A 21,218-nucleotide genomic window follows, 5' to 3' on the forward strand; every position below is an offset into this window, starting at 1 on the left:
GTTGGGAGTTTTTTTGATTACTGATTCAATTTCATTGCTGGTAATTTGTCTGTTTAAATTTTATATTTATTCCTGATTAAATTTTGGTAATTTATTTCATTCGAGGAATTTATCCATTTCTTATAGGTTGTTCGATTTGTTGGCATATAATTTTTCATAATATCCTCTTATAATTGTATTTCTGTGGTTTTGGTTGGTATTTCTCTTTTTTCTTTTGAACCTGGCTAAAGCTTTATCTAAGAACCAGTCCCTGGTTTCATTGATCTGTTCTATTGTTTCTTTAGTTTCTAATTAATTTATTTCTCCTCTAATGTTTATTATTTCCTTCCTTCTACTGGCTTTGGGTTTTGTGTTTTCTTTTTCTAGCTCCTTTAGGTGTAAGGTTAGGTTGTTTATTGGAGATTTTTCTTGCTGCTTGAGGTCGGCCTGTATTGCTGTATTCTTTCCTCTTAGAGTAGCTTTTGCTGCATCCCAAAGATTTTGGACCATTGTATTTTCATTTTCATTTGTCTCCATGTATATTTTCATTTCCTCTATGATTTCTTTGTTGACTCATCCATTGCTTAGTAGCATGTTAATTAACCTCCATGTATTTGGTTCTTTCCAGATTTTTTCTTGTGGTTGATTTCTAGTTTCATAACATTGTGGTCAGAAAGATGCATATGATATGACTTCAGTCTTTTTGAATTTGTTGAGGCATGTTTTGTGGCCTAACGTGATGTATTCTGGAGAATGTTCCATGTGAACTTGAAAAGAATGTGTATTCTGCTGTGTTAGGATGGAATGATCTGAATATATCTCTTAGAAACATCTGGTCCAGTGTGTCATTCAAAGTCACTCTTGGGGCACCTGGGTGGCTCAGTCAGTTAAGCATTAACATTAGTTAACTCTTGATTTCAGCTTAGGTTATCAGGTCATCATCTCAGAGCCCATGTTGGGTTCCATGCTGGGTGTGGAGCCTGCTTAAAATTCTCTGTCTCCTGGGGTGCCTGGGTGGCTCAGTCGTTAAGCATCTGCCTTTGGCTCGGGTCATGATCCCGGGGTCCTGGGGTCGAGTCCCGCATCGGGCTCCTTGCTCGGCGGGAAGCCTGCTTCTCCCTCTCCCACTCCCCCTGCTTGTGTTCCTGCTCTCGCTATCTCTCTCTCTGTCAAATAAATAAAATCTTAAAAAAAAAAAAAAAAAAAAGCATCTGCCTTCGGCTCAGGTCATGATCCCAGGGTCCTGAGATCGAGCCCCTCATCAGCTCCCTGCTCGGCGGGAAGCCTACTTCTCCCTCTCCCACTGCCCCTGCTTGTGTTCCCTCTCTCACTGTGTCTCTCTCTGTCAAATAAATAAATAAAATTTAAAAAAAAATTCTCTCTCTCCCTTTCCCTCTGCCTCTCCCCACTCTCCACTCTCTCTCTTTCTCCTTCTCTTAAAAAAAAATTAAAAAAAAAAGTCACTCTTTTCATGTTGATTTTCTTTGGATCATCTATGTATTGAAGAAAGTGCAGTGTAAAGTTCTCTACTATTATTGTATTGTAGTACTATTGATTTTTTTTTCCTTTGTGTCTGTTAATAGTTGTCTTATGTATTTGAGTGTTCCCCCTGTTGGGTGCATAAATATTTACAATTGTATATCTTCATGTTGGATTGTTTCCTTTATTATTATGTAGTAGTGTCCTTTGTCTCTTGTTACACTTTTTGTCTTAAAGTCTATTTTGTTTAATATAAGTATTGCTACACCAGGTTTCTTTTCATTTCTTTTTGCATATTTTCCCATCCCTTCACTTTCAATATGCATGTGTCTTTAGTTCTGAAATGAGTCTCTTATGGGAAGCATATATGGATCTTGCTTTTTTATCCATTCAGTCACTCTATTTCTTTTTTTTAAAGTTTTTATTTAAATTCACATTAGTTAACACATAGTGTAATATTAGTTTCAGGTGTACAATATAGTGATTCAACAACTCCAGACATTACCCAGCGCTCATCACAACTAGTACACTCCTTAATCCCCATTACCTATTAAAGCCATTGTCCCACCCACCTCCCTTCATTCTATTCTCTATAGTTAATAGTCTGTTTCTTGATTTGCCTCTCTCTCTTTTTTCCCTTTGCTTGATTGTTTTGTTTCTTAAATTCCACATATGAGTGAAATCATACGGTATTTATCTTTCTCTGACTGACTTATTTTACTTAGCGTAATACTCTCTAGCTCCATCCATGTTCAGTGCAAATGTCAAGATTTCATTCTTTTTTATGGCTGAGTAACATTCCATTGTGTGTGTGTGTGTGTGTGTGTGTACACCACCATCTTCTATATCCGTTTCCATAATTTGGCTATTGTTGATAATGCTGCTATAAACATTGGGGTGCATGTATCCCTTTGAATTAGTATTTTTGTATCCTTTGGGTAATAGTGCAATTGCTGGGTCATAAGGTAGTTCTATTTTTAACTTTTTGAGAAACCTCCATACTGTTTTCCAGAGAGGCTGCACCAATTTGCATTCCCACCAAGAGTGCACAAGTGTTCCATTTTCTCCACATCCTCCCCAGCACCTGTTGTTTCTTGTGTTGATTTTAGCCATTCTGACAGGTGTGAGGTGATGCCTCATTGTAGTTTTGATTGGGCATTTCTCTGATGATTAATGACGAACATCTTTTCAATTGTGTGTTGGTCGTCTGTTTTCTTTAGAAAAATGTCTGTTCATGTCTTATGCCCATTTTAAAATTAGATTATTTGTTTTTTGGGTGTTGGCTTGTATAAGTTCTTTACATATTTTGGATACTAACCCTTTATCAGATATGTCATTTGCAAATATCTTCTCCCATTCCTTTAGATTGCCTTTTAATTTTGTTGATTGTTTCCTTCACTGTACAGAAGCTTTTTATTTTGATGTAGTCCCAATAGTGTATTTTTGCTTTTGTTTCCCTTGCTCAGGAGACATACCTAGAAAGAAGTTGTTATGGATAATGTCAAAGAAGTTACTGTGTGTGTTCTCTTCTAAGATTTTTATGGCTTCAGGTCTCACATTTAGGTCTTTCATTCATTTTGAGTTTATTTTTCCGTATGGTGTAAGAAAGTCATTCTGTTTCATTCTTTTGTATGCTGCTGTCTGGTTTTCCTAGCACCATTTGTTGAAGAGACAGCATTTTTCTCTTTGGATATTCTTTTCTGCTTTGTCACAGATTAATTGACTATGTATTTGTGGGTTCATTTCTGGGTTTCTATTCTGTTCTCTTGTTCTGTGTGTCTGTTTTTGTGCCAGTACCATACTCTCTTGATCACTACAGCTTTGTAATATAACTTGAAGTCCAGAATTGTGATGCCTCCAGCTTTACTTTTCTTTATCAAGATTGCTTTGGCTATTTGGGGGTCTTTTGTGGTTCCATACAAATTTGAGGATTGTTCTAGTTTTGTGAAAAATGCTGTTGATATTTTGATAGGGATTGCATTAAATGTATAGATTGCTTTGGATAGTACAGACATTTTAACAATATTTGTTCTTCCAATCCATAATCATGGAATGTCTTTCCATTTCTCTGTGTCATCTTCAATTTCTTTCATCAGTATTTTATAGTTTTCAGAGTGCAGGTCTTTCACCTCTTTGGTTAGATTTATTCCTAGGTATCTTACTATTTTTGGTGCAATTGTAAATGGGATTGAGTCCTTAATTTTCTCTTTCTGCTGCTTCATTATTGGTGTATAGAAATGCAACAGATTTTTGTATGTTGATTTTATATCCTGCAACTTTAATGATTTCGTTTATCAGTTCTACCAGTTTTTTGGTGGAGTTTTTTGGCGGAGTTTTTTGGCTTTCCTATATATAGTATCATGTCATCTGCAAATAGTGAAAGTTTTATTTCTTTCTTACTGATTTGGATGCCTTTTATTTCTTTTATCTTGTCTAATTGCTGTGGCTAAGACTTCTAGTACTGTGATGAATAAAAGTGCCGAGAGTGGACATCCCTCTCTTATTCCTGACCACACAGGAAAATCTCTGTTTTTCCCCATTGAGGATGATATTAGCAATGGGTCTTTATTATGGCCTTTGTTATGTTGAGGTATGTTCCTCTACACCTACTTTGTTGAGGATTTTTTATCATGAATGGATTTTGTACTTTGTCAAATGTTTCTTTTGGTGGGGGGATAGTTTGAGAAGAATAGTCATTAACTCTTCTTTAAATGTTTGGTAGAATTCATCTGTGAAGCCATCTGGCCCTAGACTTTTGTTTGTTGAGAGTTTTTTGATAATTTCTTGGCTGGTAATTGGTCTGTTCAAATTTTATATTTCTTCCTGGTTTTGTTTTGGTAGGTTATATGTTTCTAGAAATTTATCCATTTCTTACAGGTTGTTCAGTTTTTTGGCATATAGTTTTTCATATTTCCTCTAGTTGTATTTCCTTGGTGTTGGTTATCCTTTCTCCTCTCTCATTTGTGATTTTTTTATCTGGGTCCTTTCTCTTTTTGATAAATCTGGCTAGAGGTTTATCAACTTTGTTGACTTTTCAAAGAACCAGCTCCTGGTTTTGCTGATCTGTTCCATTATTTTTTTAGTTCCTATATAATTTATTTCTGCTCTAATCTTTATTATTTCCTTCCTTCTGCTGGATTTGGGTTTTGTTTGTTCTTCTTTTTCTAGCTCCTTTAGGTGTAAGGTTAAGTTATTTGAGATTTTTCTTGCTTCTTGAGGTCAGCTTGTATTGCTATAAACTTCCCTCTTAGACTGCTGTTGCTGCATCCCCAAGATTTTTTTTTTTTTTAAGATTTTATTTATTTATTTGAGACAGAGAGAATGAGAGAGAGAGAGCACATGAGAGGGGGGAGGGTCAGAGGGAGAAGCAGGCTCCCTGCCAAGCAGGGAGCCCGATGCGGGACTCAATCCAGGGACTCCAGGATCATGACCTGAGCGGAAGGCAGTCGCTTAACCAACTGAGCCACCCAGGCGCCCCCCAAGATTTTTGACCCAGTATGTTATCATTTTCATTTGTGTCCATGTATTTTTTTTTGTCTCCATGTATTTTTTTATTTCCTCTTTGATTTCCTTATTGATCCACTCATTGTTTAGTAGCATGTTAAATTAATCTCCATATATTTGTGTTCTTTCCAGATACTTTCTTGTGCTTGACTTGTAGTTTCACAGTGTTGTGGTTAGAAAAGGTCAGTGGTGTGACTCTGATCTTCTTGTATTTGTAGAAGCCTGTTTTGTGGCCTAATACGTGATCTATTCTGGAGAATGTTTCATGTGCACTTGAAAAGAATGTATATTTTGCTGTTGAGGATGGAATGTTTTGAATATATCTGTTCAGTCCAGCTGGTCCAGTGTGTCATCTAAAGCCACTGTTTCCTTGTTGCTTTTCTGTTTAGATGATCTGTCTGTTGATGTAAGTGGGGTGTTAAAGTTCTCTACTATTATTGTATTACTGTCAGTTAATTCCTTTGTATTATTAACTGTTTTATGTATTTGGGTGCTCCCTTGTTGTTTGCATAAATATTTACAATTGTTATATCTTCTTGTTGGAGTATCCCCCTTTATTTTTATTATGTAGTATTCTTCTTTGTCTCTTACGGTCTTTGTTTTAAAGTCTAGTGTGTCTGATACAAGTATTGCTACTCTGGCTTTCTTTTGACATTCATTTGCATGATAATTGTTTCTCCATCCCATCACTTTCATTTGGCAGGTGACTTTAGGTCTAATGTTAGTCTTTTGTAGGCAGCATACAGATGGATCTTGTATTTTTGTTTATTTTGACACCCAATGTCTTTTGACTGGAATGTTTAGTCCATTTATAGTCAAAATAATTATTGATAGCTATGAATTTATTGGAATTTTATTACTTGTTTTGTGGTTGTTCCTGGAGCTTTTCTCTGATCCTTTCTTGTCTTTTTCTCTTTGTGTTTGTTGATTTTCTGTAGTGATATATTTGGATTTCTTTTTCTTTATTCTTTGCATGTTTATTAGTGGTTTTTGATCTATGGTTACCATTAGGTTTATTTATAACTCATTGGCATATAGCTGTCTATATTAAGTTGATGGTCATTTAAGTTTGAACCCATTCTTTTCTTCTCTCCTCCCCACATTTTAGGTATATGTTATTTTATATCTTTTTTGTGTGGGCTCCTTGACTGATTTTTTTACAGAAATACTCATTTTTACTGCTTTTGTGTTTCCTACCTTTATATTGTCACTGTTGGTCTCTTCTTTCCACTCAAAGAGTCCCCTTTAATACTTCTTGCAGGGCTGGTTTAGTGGTCCCAAACTCCTTTAGTTTTTGTCTGGGAAACTCTGTCTCTTCTTCTATTCTGAATGTTAGCCTTGCTGGATAGAATATCTTGGCTGCAGATTTTTCCCATTCAGCACTTTGAATATGTCCTGCCACTCTCTCCGGCTTGCAAAGTTTCTGTTGAAAAATCTGCTAGCTTTATGGGCTTTCTCCTGTGAGTTACTGACTTCTTTGGTCTTGCTGCTTTTCTTTATCACTGTATTTTGTAAATTTAATTACAATATGTCTTGGTGTTGGCCGTCTTTTGTTGATTTTGATAGGAGTTCTCTGTGCTTCCTGGATCTGGATGTCTGTTTCCTTCCCCAGATTAGGGACATTTTCAACTTTACTTCTTCAAATAAATTTTCTGCCCCCATTTCTCTCTTCTTTTGGGATTCCTATAATATGAATGGTATTACATTTGATAGAGTCACTGAGTTCCCTAAGTCTATTCTTGTGTTGCATAATTCTCTCTCTTGTTTACCTTAATTGCTTTCCATTACACTGTCTTTTATGTCATTATTTGTTCCTCTGCATCTTCCAGCCTGATGTTCATTGCAGCAAGCATGTTTCTAATCTCATTTATTGCACTCTTCATCTCTGATTGATTCTTTTTTAACTCTTTAATCTCTGTGGTAAGGGTCTCACTCATGTCTTCCACTCTCCTCAAGCCTAGTGAGTATCCTTATGAATGAGGATTGCTTTAAATTCTCCATTAGGCATGTTACTTATATTAGTTTTGCTTAGATCTCTGGCCATTGCCTTATCGTTCTTTCATTTGAGATTAATTCCTCTGTCTCCTCATTTTGTCTAAGTCTGTGCCTGTTTATGTGTGTTAGAAAAGCCAGTTATGTCTCCTGCTCCTAAAGGTAATGGCCATATGAAGGAGAGGTCATGTAGTGCCCAGGCCTGGTGCTTCTTGGAGTATCTCAGGTGTGTGCTGCCTGCACTCTGCTGTTGTGTTCTGGTTGATCTGTACTTCAGGCCAGTCTTCTGTAGAGGCTCTTCTTGTCTGCTGTGGGCAGTGTTTGGTCCTTGGCCTGAATGTGGTGAGTTCTAACTAGGTGTGCCCTGGTCTGCTTGTGAAATGAGACCTGTCACGACCTCTACCAGAACTGAGACCCTGCAAAACTCTCTGGTCCACCCTGTGTCTTTTGATTGTGCCATTTAGTCCATTTACATTCAAAGTAATTACTGATAGGTATGCACTTATTGCCATTTTGTTGTTTCACGGTTGATTTTGTAGTTCTCTGTTCTTTCTTCTCTTGCTCTCTTCTCTCGTGGTTTGATGGCTTTTTTTCTATGCTTGGATTCCTTTGTTTACTTTCTGCATATTTATTACAGGTTTTTGAATTGTCATTACTCTTACGTTTATATATGATGTCTTACGCATATAGCAGTTTATATTAAGTTGATGGTTGCTTAAATTTGAACACTTCTAAAAGCACTAAAGTTTTACTCTCCTCCTTCTCCCACCTTTTATGTATATGGTCTCATAATTTACATATTTTTATTTTGTGAATCCCTTGACTGATTTTTATAGATATACTTAATTTTACTGCTTTTGTGCTTCCTACTTTTTAAACTCTGGCTTATGGCCTTTCCTTTCTACTCAAAGAATCCCCTTTAACATTTCTGGTAAGACAGGTTTAGTGTTGATGAATTCCTTTAACTTTTGTTTGGGAAACTCTTTATTCTATTCTGAATGATAGCCTTGCTGGATAGAGTATTCTTGGTTGCAGGTTTTTTCCTTCAGCACTTAGGATATGTGCCACTTTCTTCTGGCTTGTGAAGTTTCTGCTGAAAAATCACTTGATGGTCTTATGGAGTTTCTCTCTCCTTCTCTCTCTGTTTAAAGATTTTATTTATTAGAGAGAGAGAGAGACTGCACAAGTGGGGGAAGGGGCAGAGGGAAAAGCAGACTCCCTGCTGAGAGGAGAGCCCGACGCAGGGCTCCATGCTGGGCCTCCGGGATCATGACCTGAGTTGAAGGCAGATGCTTAACCAACTGAACCACCCAGGTGCCCCAAGTTTCTCTTGTATGTAACTGTTTTCTTGCTGCTTTTAAAATTCTCTTTTTTGGGGGACACCTGGGTGGCTCATTCAGTTGGGCATCTGCTTTTGGCTCTGGTCATGATCCCAGGGTCGTGGGATTGAGTCCCACATCAGGCTCCGTGCTCAGCAGGGAGCCTGCTTCTCCCTCTCCCTCTGCCTGCCGCTCCCCTTGCTTGTGCTCTCTCTCCTTCTGATGAATAAATAAAATCTTAAAAAATAAAATTCTCTCTTTATCACTCTTTTGCCATTTTAATAATTATATGTCTTTGCTGTGACCTCCTTGGATTGATTTTGTTGGGGGCTCTCTGTGCCTGCTGGATCTGGATTTCTGTTTCCTTCCCCAGATTCAGGATGTTTTCAGCTATTATTTCTTCAAATAAATTTTCTGCTTCCTTTTTCTTCGCTTTCTGGGATCCCCATAATGAAAATATTACTGGGCTTGATGGTGTTGCTGAGTTCCCTTAATCTGTTCTCATCTTTTTGCTATTCAGCTTGATGGCTTTTTTATTACTCTTATAGGTCACTGATCCTGTCTTCTGCTTCCTCTAGTCTACTATTTATTACCTCTAGTATATTTTTGAGTTATTGTATTCTTCATCTCTGCTTAGTTCTTGTTTATATTTTCTATCTCTTTGTTGAGGGTCTCACTGAGATCCTCCACTCTTTTCTCAAGTCCAGTGAGTATCTTCATGACCATTACTTTAAATTCTCTATCAGGCATATTATCTCTGTTTTGTTTAGCTCTTTTGCTGTGATTTTGTCCTGCTTTTTCATTTGAGACATATTTCTGTGTCTCCTCATTTTGTCTAACTTTCTCTGTTTCCCTATGTTAGAAAAGTCAGCTACTTCTGCTCTTAAAAGTAGTGGCCTTCTGAAGAAGAGCTTCTGTAGTACCATGCACTGTGCCAGAACCAAGTGCTTCAGGGGTGTCTCCTATGTGTGTTGTATGTGCCCTGTTGTGGCTGAGCAGTGTTTGCCTTCAGTCCAGTGATCTGCAGTGGTTCTCTTTGCCGATTGTTGGCAGCTTTTGGTCCCTGTGTTGTGAATGGCCAGTTTGGGGTTGCCTTGGGCTTAAGGTGGGTCAGACCAGGCATTTGCCAGTGCTAGGGTCATACCCAACTGCAGTGTGCTCTCCCTGTATTGTCTCCTGAGAAGCTTTTATTGGTGGGTGGGGCCACCTATAATCAGACCAGATGTTTGCCCCCAGCCAATGCTGGGGTCAGAGTCAGATTGGTGTATATGGCTATATTCCCCTCTCCCTATGGCAAGAGTCACTGTGGAGTGGTACTGGCAACTGTCTAGACTGCTTGCACAGTGCCCTTCTGTGACTTGCCTTGGATGGAATTCTGCTGAGGGCAGGTCTGCAGGAGAATGTGGGGGCCGGGCAGTTTTGAAAATTGGGTCAGTATTTGACTATTTTCATTCTGGTTTCTCTTCTCAGTTCTACTACATCTGCAAACTTAATATTCTAGATATAATTGTCTTTGGCCTGTAACTTTGAACCTATTTAAAACACTTTGTTTTGGACTTCAGCTACATATTTACAATATATGTGCCCCTTCTATTTTAGATTTTATTTGAGAGAGAGCGTGTGCCCATGTGCAGTGGGGGGAGGGGCAGAGAGGAGGAGGAAGAGGAAAAGAATCCCAAGTAGACTCTGCGCTGAGCACAGAGCCCAGCACGGGGCTTGATCCCACAACCCTGAGATCATGACCTGAGCCAAAACCAAGAGTCAGATGCCCAACCAGCTGATCCACACAGGTGCCTCACCCCTTCTATTTTAAAGAAAACTTTCCTGGGACACCTGGCCGCCTCAGTTGGTAGTGCATACAATTCTTAATCTCAGGGTTGTGAGTTTAAGCCCCATGTTGGGCATGGAGCCTATTTAAAAAAAAAAAAAAAAAAAAAAAAGACGACTATTTCCCTAATGGAGAAGATGGAAGCAAAGAAGAGGTTGATTAGCCTGATTTCAATCCATCGTCTGGTAACCTATTCCATTTTTCTCTAGCAGTGAGCTATAAACCTCAGTTCATTGGGTGCTCTAGCCTTCCTGACAGGCTTATAGGTTATCACTTGAAAATTTTAAAAATTTGTTAATATGTTCTTCCTTCTATCTCTTATTTGTGTTCTTTAAATCTAATGTAATTTGAAGACTACCTGTTTTGAAGAAATGATTTATTTAGATTTCTTCATTGGGATTATTTCCAATTGTAATAGTAGGATTTCTTTTTACAGTCTTTCACCCCTCTTGAACAGTATTGACCTTTATTCATCTTTAATTGTGAGCTTATATTTTTTCTGCGCTTTTAAAAGTTTAGGGAACATGTAGAATCAAGGTTGTAAAAAGCAGCACAACTCCTACTACAGTAATGTCATTTCTCATCCCTTTCTTCCTTCTCTGTACCTTGGAGGCAGTAACAAGGTTCGTGCCACCTGCTGATGCCTGTGAAATCTCCCAAGTGTCTTTTAGAGTATGGCTGTCTTTTGGGAGGTCTTCTTGGCTGTCGTATGACACCAATGGTTTTGGCCTCTTCTTTCTTCTGTGTGCATCTTATTTCACTGTGACTGGGATCTGGTGCAAACCTAAGACTCTGACCCTAAAGCACCCCCATGAGACCTCATATTGGCACATAGTCATTAACTCAGGAAGTCTGTACCCTATTCTCCCATCTCTTGAGGTTTTTCTTTCTTACCTTCCTTCTGATTCATCTTGTGAAAAACTTCAGCAATTTTAATAGGCTGCAATGTGGAAATTTTTCCTTGATTTGTTAACATCTCCATTAGCTGAGCAGGGACTTATATGTGTAATAGATATAACTGGCAACCACTTGAAGCAAGAGCAAAAGTACAGAATATTCCTCACAGGTCCCTGCGTTTCTTCCCTTCATGTATTTATTAGATACCCTGAAGAATTAATAGCTGTTTCTAGCAACTCCTAAAAATGCTTACTGGAAATAGTGCAGGAAAGTATTCTTTGTTACCTATAAATCTGCTTTTCCCATCCTCTCCGCCTTTACATGCTGATAGCTTTTTAACTAACCACTTATTAGCAATTTTAAACTCTTTTTAGATCTTGAAATGGTGTCGTAAGCCACCTTCCAGTGCCTTCCTAATGAGCACTTTTGTGTTTGAAAATAAAATATCAGTATTTTATATTAGGGTAGGGGACTAAAATGGGGGACCAAAAAAGTTTATTTTGTTTTCATCTTTTTAAAATAATGCAGGTTGATGCGCCAACCTTTTCCCAATTGCCTCCTTCCAGTAGAGCCAAGGATGTGATCTGTTCCACCAATGTTTCTCACTATGAACTCCAAGTGGAAATAGGTAATTATCCTGAATTGACCCTTCATCGTTAGAAATGAAATTGATGACAAAAAGATTATTTTGTGGGCAGGTCTTTTTCTGTTGTCACCTGTAGCATAAAACTAGATGTTAATTGTGTCAGACAGCTCTATTAATAGCCGTACACTTGTGAAATATTTGCTGTGAATATTCAGAAATATCTATTAAACACTACAAACAGATACTATGTTAGGTGCTAGGGATATAAACCCATGTAAAACACTTGGGGAATCCGTATTCTCTCTGGGAAGATGAACTCGTAAGGTAGTCTTGTTTATGTACTAGAGGGCACTATAGTAGAGGTATGTTGTTATGGGAACAGAAAAGATGGAACATCTGACCATCCATCTTGACTACTCTGAGAGTTAATAAAGGTCACAAAAATAAGTGGGATCCTGAAGAATGAGGAAAAGTTTGCTAAATGTTCTACTCGGGTTTTTGTTACAACAGAAAACAATCCTAACTTAAGAGGAGAATTTTTTGAACAGTATTGCTAACTGACACAGTTGTTGGCTAGAGAGAGACTTGGAAAAAACTAAGAAAAGCTATGTAACTAGAACCAGAGTCAGGGCCATGGCATAGGAACAGCCTGGTTCGTGAACTACCTGTTAGAGTACTTATATCCCAGATATTGGAACCCACTGCAGTGAGTTCTGCTGCCTCTGCTTCTGTTTGTCACTAACTTCATCCATCATTTGGCTAAACTTAAGTCATTGACCTTCCCATGCCAATGTCAAGGAGACCAAGAGAAGATAAGGATCTGACATTTCTAAATAGCACTGGTGGAAAATGCCCCCAAATTAAAAGGGATGTTCGGATGGTGTCAATTTAAAAAAAGGTTAAAAAAAAAATTACTTCGGTAGATGACTAAGGAAAGATGGTTAGAGGGGAACTACCCCATAGATGCTCTTTGCCTACAAGTGGGAACAGAGGGAGAGTAGGCAGTGGCAGGAGACAAATCTGGAAAGAGAAGTTTGTAACACACTGTGAAAGATTTCATATGATATCTTTAGAAGTTCATACTCTGTCATCCCTCACAACTTACCCACTTCATTTCTCAAAGCACTTAAGGCACAAGTTTGGAATTTATCCTCTCCGTGTTTGAGATACATTGTGGAATGGTGACAGTAGTAATAATACCATCTAATAGGCACTGTGCTGAACATTTCATGTGTATGTTTTCATGTCAGCCTTTTACCACTCCCATTTGTCTGATGAGGATAGTGAGGCTCTGAGAATTTAAGTGACAACCCTACAGCTAGTGATTTGAAAGCAAACCTTTCTGACTGGAGAGATGCTGCACTCTAGTACCTTTCTATTGATAAAATGCTGAATTTTATCAATAGATAACTGGCAGCAGTTCCAGGCAGCAGTCTGGAAGATGTAGATCAGTGATTTACAACTGGAAGGATCATCCATATCACCTGAATCTTTAAAAATTGCAGTGCCTATATCCCATCACAGACCTACTGAATCAAAATTTCTGGTGAGTGGGACCTAGGTATAGCCTTTTAAAGTATTGTTTCCCCAGTAATTTTGGAACATGCCTTAGTTGAGAATGCAGGGCATGGTGAGGTAGTCACTGCATGCGACCAGTGACAGAGGACAGGACTTGAACTAAGGCAGTCATGCTGACAGACACTGGAGTGGAAAGGATGAATTTGTGATTAACTTCATTTCAAAGATAAATGGCATAATTTGGTGACTGGAGAGAGGGAGGGACTAACATTTATTAGGTGCCTATTGATAGGTGCCACTCCAGGTGTTTTAAATTTTAAAAATTGATGACACCAAATGCTGGTAAGTATATTGTAGCTCTTATACATTGCATGTGGGAATAAAAGTGGTTCAGCCACTTTCAAATTAGGTTAAATATAAGGTTAAATATGCATGACCCAGCCTTCCCATTTGTAAGTATTTGCCAAAGAGAAATGAAAACATATGTCTACTTAAAGAATGTTTTGGAAGCTTTATAGTCACCAAAAACTGAAAACAACCCAAGTATCTATCAACTTGTGAATGGATAAATTGTGGTATATTCATCCAATGGATTGTTACTCAGCGATAAAAAGAAACTACTGAAACACAACAACATGGAACAGTCTCAAAAGCGGTGGCACCTGGTGGCTCAGTTGTTAAGTGTCTGCCTTCGGCTCAGGTCATGATCCCAGGGTCCTGGGATTGAGGCCAGCATCAGGCTCCCCACTCTGCGGGAAGCCTGCTTCTCCCTCTCCCACTCCCCCTGCTTGTGTTCCCTCTCTGGCTGTGTCTCTGTCAAATAAATAAAATCTTTAAAAAAAAAAAAGTCTCAAAAGCATTATGCTAAGTGAAAGAAGCCAGACACAAAGTATGATACCATTTATGTGACAAACAGAAAACACATCAATGGTTCAGGGATTGCTGAATAATACTCCATTGTTTGAATTTGTCATAATTTGTTTATCAAGTCACAATTTGAGCCATTATAATAGATATGGTATATCATTGTGGTTTTAATTTGCATTTCTCTATCTTGAGCATTTTTTCATGTGCTTATTAGACATTCCTATATCTTCTTTTGTGGGTTGCATATTTTTAAATTTAGTATAGGGTAGCATAGAATTGTAAGAATTCTATAGAGTTGTAAAAAATTTTTTATATATGCTGGATATAAGTCTTGTCAGATATAAGTATCATTAATGCTTTCTATTAGTGGCTTATCTTTTCATTTTCTTAACAGTGTCTTCTTGAAGAGCAGAAGGTTTAAATTTTGATGATGTCCAAATTATCAGTTTTTTTCTTCTTTGGTTGCTAACATGAGTTTTACATCTGATTGTAGGAAGAGGATTTGACAACTTGACGACTGTCCATCTTGCCCGTCATACTCCTACAGGAACACTGGTGACTATAAAAATTACAAATCTAGAAAACTGCACTGATGAACGCCTGAACGCTTTACAGGTACCAATATGAGAAAAATGATATATTTAATGTCTATTTGACGAGATTACATCTGTAAGAATTCTTTTTCCCAAATTACAGTTCTTTCTGTTAGAGAAAGTTAAATTTCTTTCTTCTAATAAACATGCAATAACAGAATTGGAAATAATGCTTGGAAGCCAGATCCATGAAAGAACAAATATATTCAAACTTTGGTAACTACTATAAATTCCCTCAAATGAATATCCTATTCAAAATGCTGGTCTGGAGATTTACAGTGCTCCTAGTCCAATCCCAAATAGTCATATACGGAAATAGAAAAAAACAAAAACAAATAGTTTCCTTTTCATCCAGCTAAGTAAAATCAAGTTCTGAATTGATAAATTTTAACAGAATTGCATCTCGGGAATATTGTAATACCATTTTCATTGTCACTAATCATTTTTGATATAAAGAGGGAAAGCATTTTGTTTTGATATTGTCCGAATTTTTAAAGTATTTACATGTGCACATGTTTTTGCAAAAAAAAAGATTGAAAGAAATTACAGTGGGGGCGCCTGGGTGGCTCAGTCGTTAAGCGTCTGCCTTCAGCTCAGGTCGTGATCCCAGGGTCCTGAGATCGAGCCCCGCATCGGGCTCCCTGCTCGGCGGGAAGCCTGCTTCTCCCTCTGCCACTCCCCCTGCTTGTGTTCCCTCTCTCGCTGTGTCTCTCTCTTCAAATAAATAAATAAAATCTTAAAAAAAAAAAAAATTACAGTGAAGGAGCACCTGGGTGGCTCAGTCAGTTAAAACGTCTGCCTTTGGCTCAGGTCATGATCTCAGGGTCCTGGGACTGAGCCCCGCATCGGGCTCCCTGCTCAGTGGGGAGTCTGCTTCTCCCTCTACCCGTGCCCCCTGCTCATGATCTCTCTCTCACTCTCTTTCTCAAAAAAATAAGTAAAATTAAAAAAAAAAAGTACAGTGAAATGTTAACAGTGGTTGTCTCTGATTTAGTGTTAGAAGTGATTATCTTCATAGTTTTATGTATTTTTAAATGTTTCTGTAATAAGAACATACTATAGTTATTAAAAGTATGACCTCAGGAGTCAGATTCAATTCACATCTCTCTTCCACTCCTTTTATTGATTATGTGCTTTTGAACAAGCTTTCTGACTTATTTCTAAGTTTCTTATTTCCTGTTTCTCTCCTGTAAAAAATAGGAATGATCATATGACATACTTTGTGTCATGGTGGTGACATTTAAAGAGATGGCAGCCCCGAGAACAGTGCTTAGTACTAATAAGCTGTGCTGAGTGTTAGCTGCCACCTCTGCTGTTATTTTCATCATAAGGGGGAAAAAAGTTGTTTTTAAATGTCTTGTCTCTTGTGTGTTTATCCTAGAAAGCAGTGATTCTATCCCACTTTTTCCGGCACCCCAATATTACAACTTATTGGACTGTTTTCACTGTTGGCAGCTGGCTTTGGGTTATTTCTCCGTTTATGGCTTATGGTAAGAAAACTCATCTTAGATAAAGTAACTCATAGTTTAGCCTGGAAGCTACAATTATAAGGATGGGTGGGATCTTAGATTTATGAATCCCTACTTTTAATTTATAAATCTGGTGGCCAAGTCTAGATTTCATGATAAATCTCTATATCTGGTTCATGTTGAATTTTAGTCTTTGGAAAAAGGCAGAATGGGTCTGATCATCACTGAAACTACTACTGCTTCCCTAAAAGTCCATGCCTTTGAACAAACTGTCTCTTCCCTTCAGTTTCCTGCCTCTCTATCAATGGAGAGCCGCTATAGGTCTTCAAGCAGAATGATTCTTCACCTATGCACACTATCTCTGTCCCAATTTCTCTCATTGTAAACTTATTTTACTGTATGGTAAACATCTGTGTGTGTACCTGTCTCATTTCACTGGACTTGAACTTCTTGAGGCCAGGATCATGTATTTTTCATTTTGGTGCTCATATAGTCCCTCACACAAAGTGTTCAATAAGTGTATTGAATAAATAAATTAATGGATTCTAGAGCTTTGATTTTTAGGACACTTTTGTGAATTGCCTCTGGATTGAAAAATAAATACATCCACACAGTATTTTTTCGGTAATACTGAAAATTGTTAATTTTCTAATCTCTAGATTTTCATTAGAAAGGTCTTTGAAGATTCTTGAAGGAAAATTACCTTTGCATCATAGGATAGTGGTTAGACTCTAAAACATAATGTGTGTGTGTGTGTGTGAGTTTATGGTTGAAAGAACATTTAAAACATAGCTAGAAGTGAAACAAACCGAGCAAGATGGCGGAGGAGTAGGAGACCTGGATTTCGTCTGGTCTCAGGAATTCAGCTGAATGGGGATTAGACCATTCTGAACACCTACAAACTCAACAGGAGATTGGAGAAAAGAATAGCAACAACTCTGTGAACAGAAAAGCAACCACTTTCTGGAAGGTAGGACGTGCGGAGAAGTGAATCTGAGGCGATATTTGATATTCGGGAGGATAGACGGCAGGGGAGGGGCCTCTGTCGGCCGCTTCTGGCAAGTGATAGAACAGCGGAGCACAAAATCGGAACTTTTAGAAGTTGGCTCTGCTGAGGGACATCACTCCAGTGGCTAAGCGGGGGTGGAACCCTCGTGGGACAGTGTGGTCTCAGGACCCTCGGGGTCACACAAGGACCGGGGGAGCCTGAGTGCGGCAGAGCTCCCAGGTAACGGAGCAGGGAAGCCGGCTGCAGAGACGGAGCCGAGGCGAGGGCTCTCAGCTCGGGGTTGTCATAAACCGTGATCCGCAGCACAGTTGGGCTACTGCTCCTCCAGCAGGGACCCAACAAGCGGCAGATCTGTGGAGACTGACCTTCTTCTCCCGGGAGGAGAGGCACGGGAGCGCACCGCAGGGAGCTGCGGGGTTTGGAGACTCCACACGGGGTCGGGTGCCAGAGATAGAAAGGCAGGGTCACAGGCTGCGTGAGCACGGAGTGAGGCCGGAGACGGGGGAGACGGGAGTGACTGACGGCTTTTCTCTGGGGGCGCACTGAGGAGTGGGGCCCTGAGTTCTTGGCTCCTCTGAGGTGGAGATTGGGAGGCCGCCATTTCACTCTTCGCCTCCAAAGCTGTACAGAAAGCTTGCAGGGAACAAAAGCTCTGGAGAGCAAACCCGAGCAGATTACTTAGCCCGGACCGGGCAAGGGGGGGCAATTCTGCCTCCGGCAAAGACATTTGGGAACCACGGCAACAGGCCCCTCCCCCCAGAAGATCAGCGAGAACAGCCAGCCAAGACCAAGTTTACCGATCAATGAGAACGGCAGAACTCCAGCGTTAGGGGAATACTGCACATAGAATCCATGGCTTTTTTACTATGATTCTTTAGTCTGTCTTTTTTTTTTTTTCTGAATTTTTCTTTTTCCCTTTTTCAGCCAACATTTTATCAATCCCTTTTTAAAAAAAACTTTTATTTTTCATTTTTAGAGTCATATTCTATCCCTTCATAGTAGTTACCCGTATTTTTGGCATATATATATAAGTTGTTCTCTCTTTAAAATTTTGAGATCGTTTCTTCTAACAGATCAAAATATACCCTAAATCTCTAGTGTATGGTTTTTTTCTACTCCCCTGCCTGATCACATTCTCTCCTTTTTCTTTTCTTTTTTTTTTTTTAAATCCTCTTCTTTCTTTTTTCAAACAACTTATCAATTCCTTTTATAAAATTTTTTATACTTTCCATCTTTACAGTCATATTCCATCCCTTCATTGTATCAACCCTTATTTTTGGACATATATAAGTTTTTCTTTGTTTAAAATTTTGGGAGGCACTTTCTTCTAACAGACCAAAATACACCCAAAATCTAGTGTGTGGCACTGATCTATATACCAGCCTGATCATATTTGATCATATTCTGTTTTTTTTTTGTTTTGTTCTGTTTTTGTTTTTATCTTTATCTTTTTTTTTCTTCTTTTTTTTTTTTTTTCCTTTTTTCTCTCTTTCCCTTTCTTTTCCCCCTGCTTCAGGTCTTTTCTGATTTGTTTAGAGTATATTTTCTGGGGATGTTGTTACCCTGTTAGCATTTTGTTCTCTTATTAATCTATTCTCCTCTGGACAAAATGACAAGACGGAAAAAATCACCTCAACAAAAAGAACAAGAGGTAGTACCGACTGCCAGGGACCTACTCAATACGGACATTAGTATGATGTCGGATCTAGAGTTCAGAATCATCACTTTAAAGATACTAGCTGGGCTTGAAAAAAACATGGAAGTTATCAGAGAAACCCTTTCTGGAGAAGTAAAAGAACTAAAATCTAACCACGTTGAAATCAAAAAGGCTATTAATGAGGTGCAGTCAAATATGGGGGCGCTAACTGCTAGGATAAATGAGGCAGAAGAGAGAATCAGTGATATAGAAGACCAAATGATGGAAAATAAAGAAGCTGAGAAAAAGAGAGATAAACAACTACTGGATCACGAGGGCAGAATTCGAGAGATAAGCGATACCATAAGACGAAACAACATTAGAATAATTGGGATCCCAGAAGAAGAAGAAAGAGAGAGAGGGGCAGAAGGTATAATGGAGCAAATTATAGCAGAGAACTTCCCTAATTTGGGGAAGGACACAGGCATCAAAATCCAGGAGCACAGAGAACCCCTCTCAAAATCAATAAAAATAGGTCAACACCCCGACATCTAATAGTAAAACTTACGAGTCTCAGAGATAAAGAGAAAATCCTGAAAGCAGCTCGGGACAAGAGATATGTAACCTACAATGGTAGAAACATTAGATTGGCAACAGACCTATCCACAGAGACCAGGCAGGCCAGAAAGGACTGGCATGATATATTCAGAGCACTAAATGAGAAAAATATGCAGCCAAGAATACTATATCCAGCTAGGCTTCCAGCTTCCAGGACAAACAAAAACTAAAGGAATTTGCAAACACGAAACCAGCCCTACAAGAAATCTTGAAAGGGGTCCTCTAAGCAAAGAGAGACCCTAAAAGCAACATAGACCAGAAAGGAACACAGACAATATACAGTAACAGTCACCTTACAGGCAATACGATGGCACTAAATTCATATCTTTCAATAGTTACCCTGAATGTAAATGGGCTAAATGCCCCAATCAAAAGACACAGGCTATCAGACTGGATTAAAAAACAAGACCCATCGATATGCTGTCTGCAAGAGACTCATTTTAGACCCAAAGACACCTCCAGATTGAAAGTAAGGGGGTGGAAAACCATTTACCATGCTAATGGACACCAAAAGAAAGCTGGGGTGGCAATCCTTATATCAGACAAATTAGATTTTAAACCAAAGGCTAATAAGAGATGAGGAAGGACACTATATCCTACTTAAAGGGTCTATCCAACAAGAAGATCTAACAATTGTAAATATCTATGCCCCTAACATGGGAGCAGCCAATTATATAAGGCAATTAATAACAAAAGCAAAGAAACACATTGACAACAATACAATAATAGTGGGGGACTTTAACACCCCCCTCACTGAAATGGACAGATCGTCTAAGCAAAAGATCAACAAGGAAATAAAGGCTTTAAATGACACACTGGACCAAATGGACTTCACAGACATATTCAGAACATTCCATCCCAAAGCAATGGAATACACATTCTTCTCTAGTGCCCATGGAACATTCTCCAGAATCGATCACATCCTAGGTCATAAATCAGGTCTCAACTGGTACCAAAAGATTGGGATCATTCCCTATTTTCAGACCACAATGCTTTGAAACTAGAACTCAATCACAAGAGGAAAGTCGGAAAGAACTCAACTACATGGAGAACGAATGGGTCAACCAGGAAATTAAAGAAGAATTTAAAAAATTCATGGAAACCAATGAAAATGAAAACACAACTGTTCAAAATCTTTGGGATGCAGCAAGGCGGTCCTACGAGGGAAGTATATAGCAATACAAACCTTTCTCAAGAAACAAGAAAGGTCTCAAATACACAACCTAACCCTACACCTAAAGGAGCTGGAGAAAGAACAGCAAATAAAGCCTAAACCCAGCAGGAGAAGAGAAATAGTAAAGATCAGAGCAGAAATCAATGAAAGAGAAACTAAAAGAACAGTAGAACAGATCAACGAAACTAGGAGCTGGTTCTTTGAAAGAATTAACAAGATTGATAAACCCCTGGCCAGACTTATCAAAAAGAAAAGAGAAATGACCCAAATCAACAAAATCATGGATGAAAGAGGAGAGATCACAACCAACACCAAAGAAATACAAACAATTATAAGAACATATTATGAGCAACTCTGCCAGCAAATTAGATAACCTGGAAGAAATGGATGCATTCCTAGAGATGTATCAACTACCAAAACTGAACCAGGAAGAAATAGAAAACCTGAGCAAACCTATAACCACTAAGGCAATTGAAGCAGTCATCAAAAATCTCCCAACCAACCAAAGCCCAGGGCCAGATGGCTTCCCAGGGGAATTCTACCAAACATTTAAAGAAGAATTAATACCTATTCTTCTGAAACTGTTCCAAAAAATAGAAATGGAAGGAAAACTTCCAGACTCATTTTATGAGGCCAGCATTACCTTGATCCCAAAACCAGACAAAGACCCCATCAAAAAGGAGAATTACAGACCAATATCCCTGATGAACATGGATGCAAAAATTCTCACCAAAATACTAGCCAATAGGA

General features: G+C 38.6%; 1 protein-coding gene across 5 annotated transcripts in view; it reads left to right on the plus strand.

Annotated features, from left to right (window-relative positions):
- The window catches only part of STRADB (STE20 related adaptor beta), a 43,601-nt gene that overhangs the window by 15,436 nt on the left and 6,947 nt on the right, over nt 1-21,218 (plus strand). For all 5 annotated transcript variants that reach the window (XM_064586920.1, XM_054506064.2, XM_064586919.1 and 2 more), the window contains exons 4-6: nt 11,527-11,626; nt 14,463-14,584; nt 15,944-16,052. In XM_064586920.1, coding sequence (XP_064442990.1) covers nt 11,527-11,626; nt 14,463-14,584; nt 15,944-16,052 — 331 coding nt within the window. The remainder of the gene's footprint in view (nt 1-11,526; nt 11,627-14,462; nt 14,585-15,943; nt 16,053-21,218) is intronic.

This window comes from Mirounga angustirostris, unplaced genomic scaffold (assembly GCF_029215605.1).
Source record: "Mirounga angustirostris isolate CCGP_5_RB_7025 unplaced genomic scaffold, mMirAng1.0.hap1 SCAF_3, whole genome shotgun sequence".
NCBI lineage: Eukaryota > Metazoa > Chordata > Mammalia > Carnivora > Phocidae > Mirounga > Mirounga angustirostris.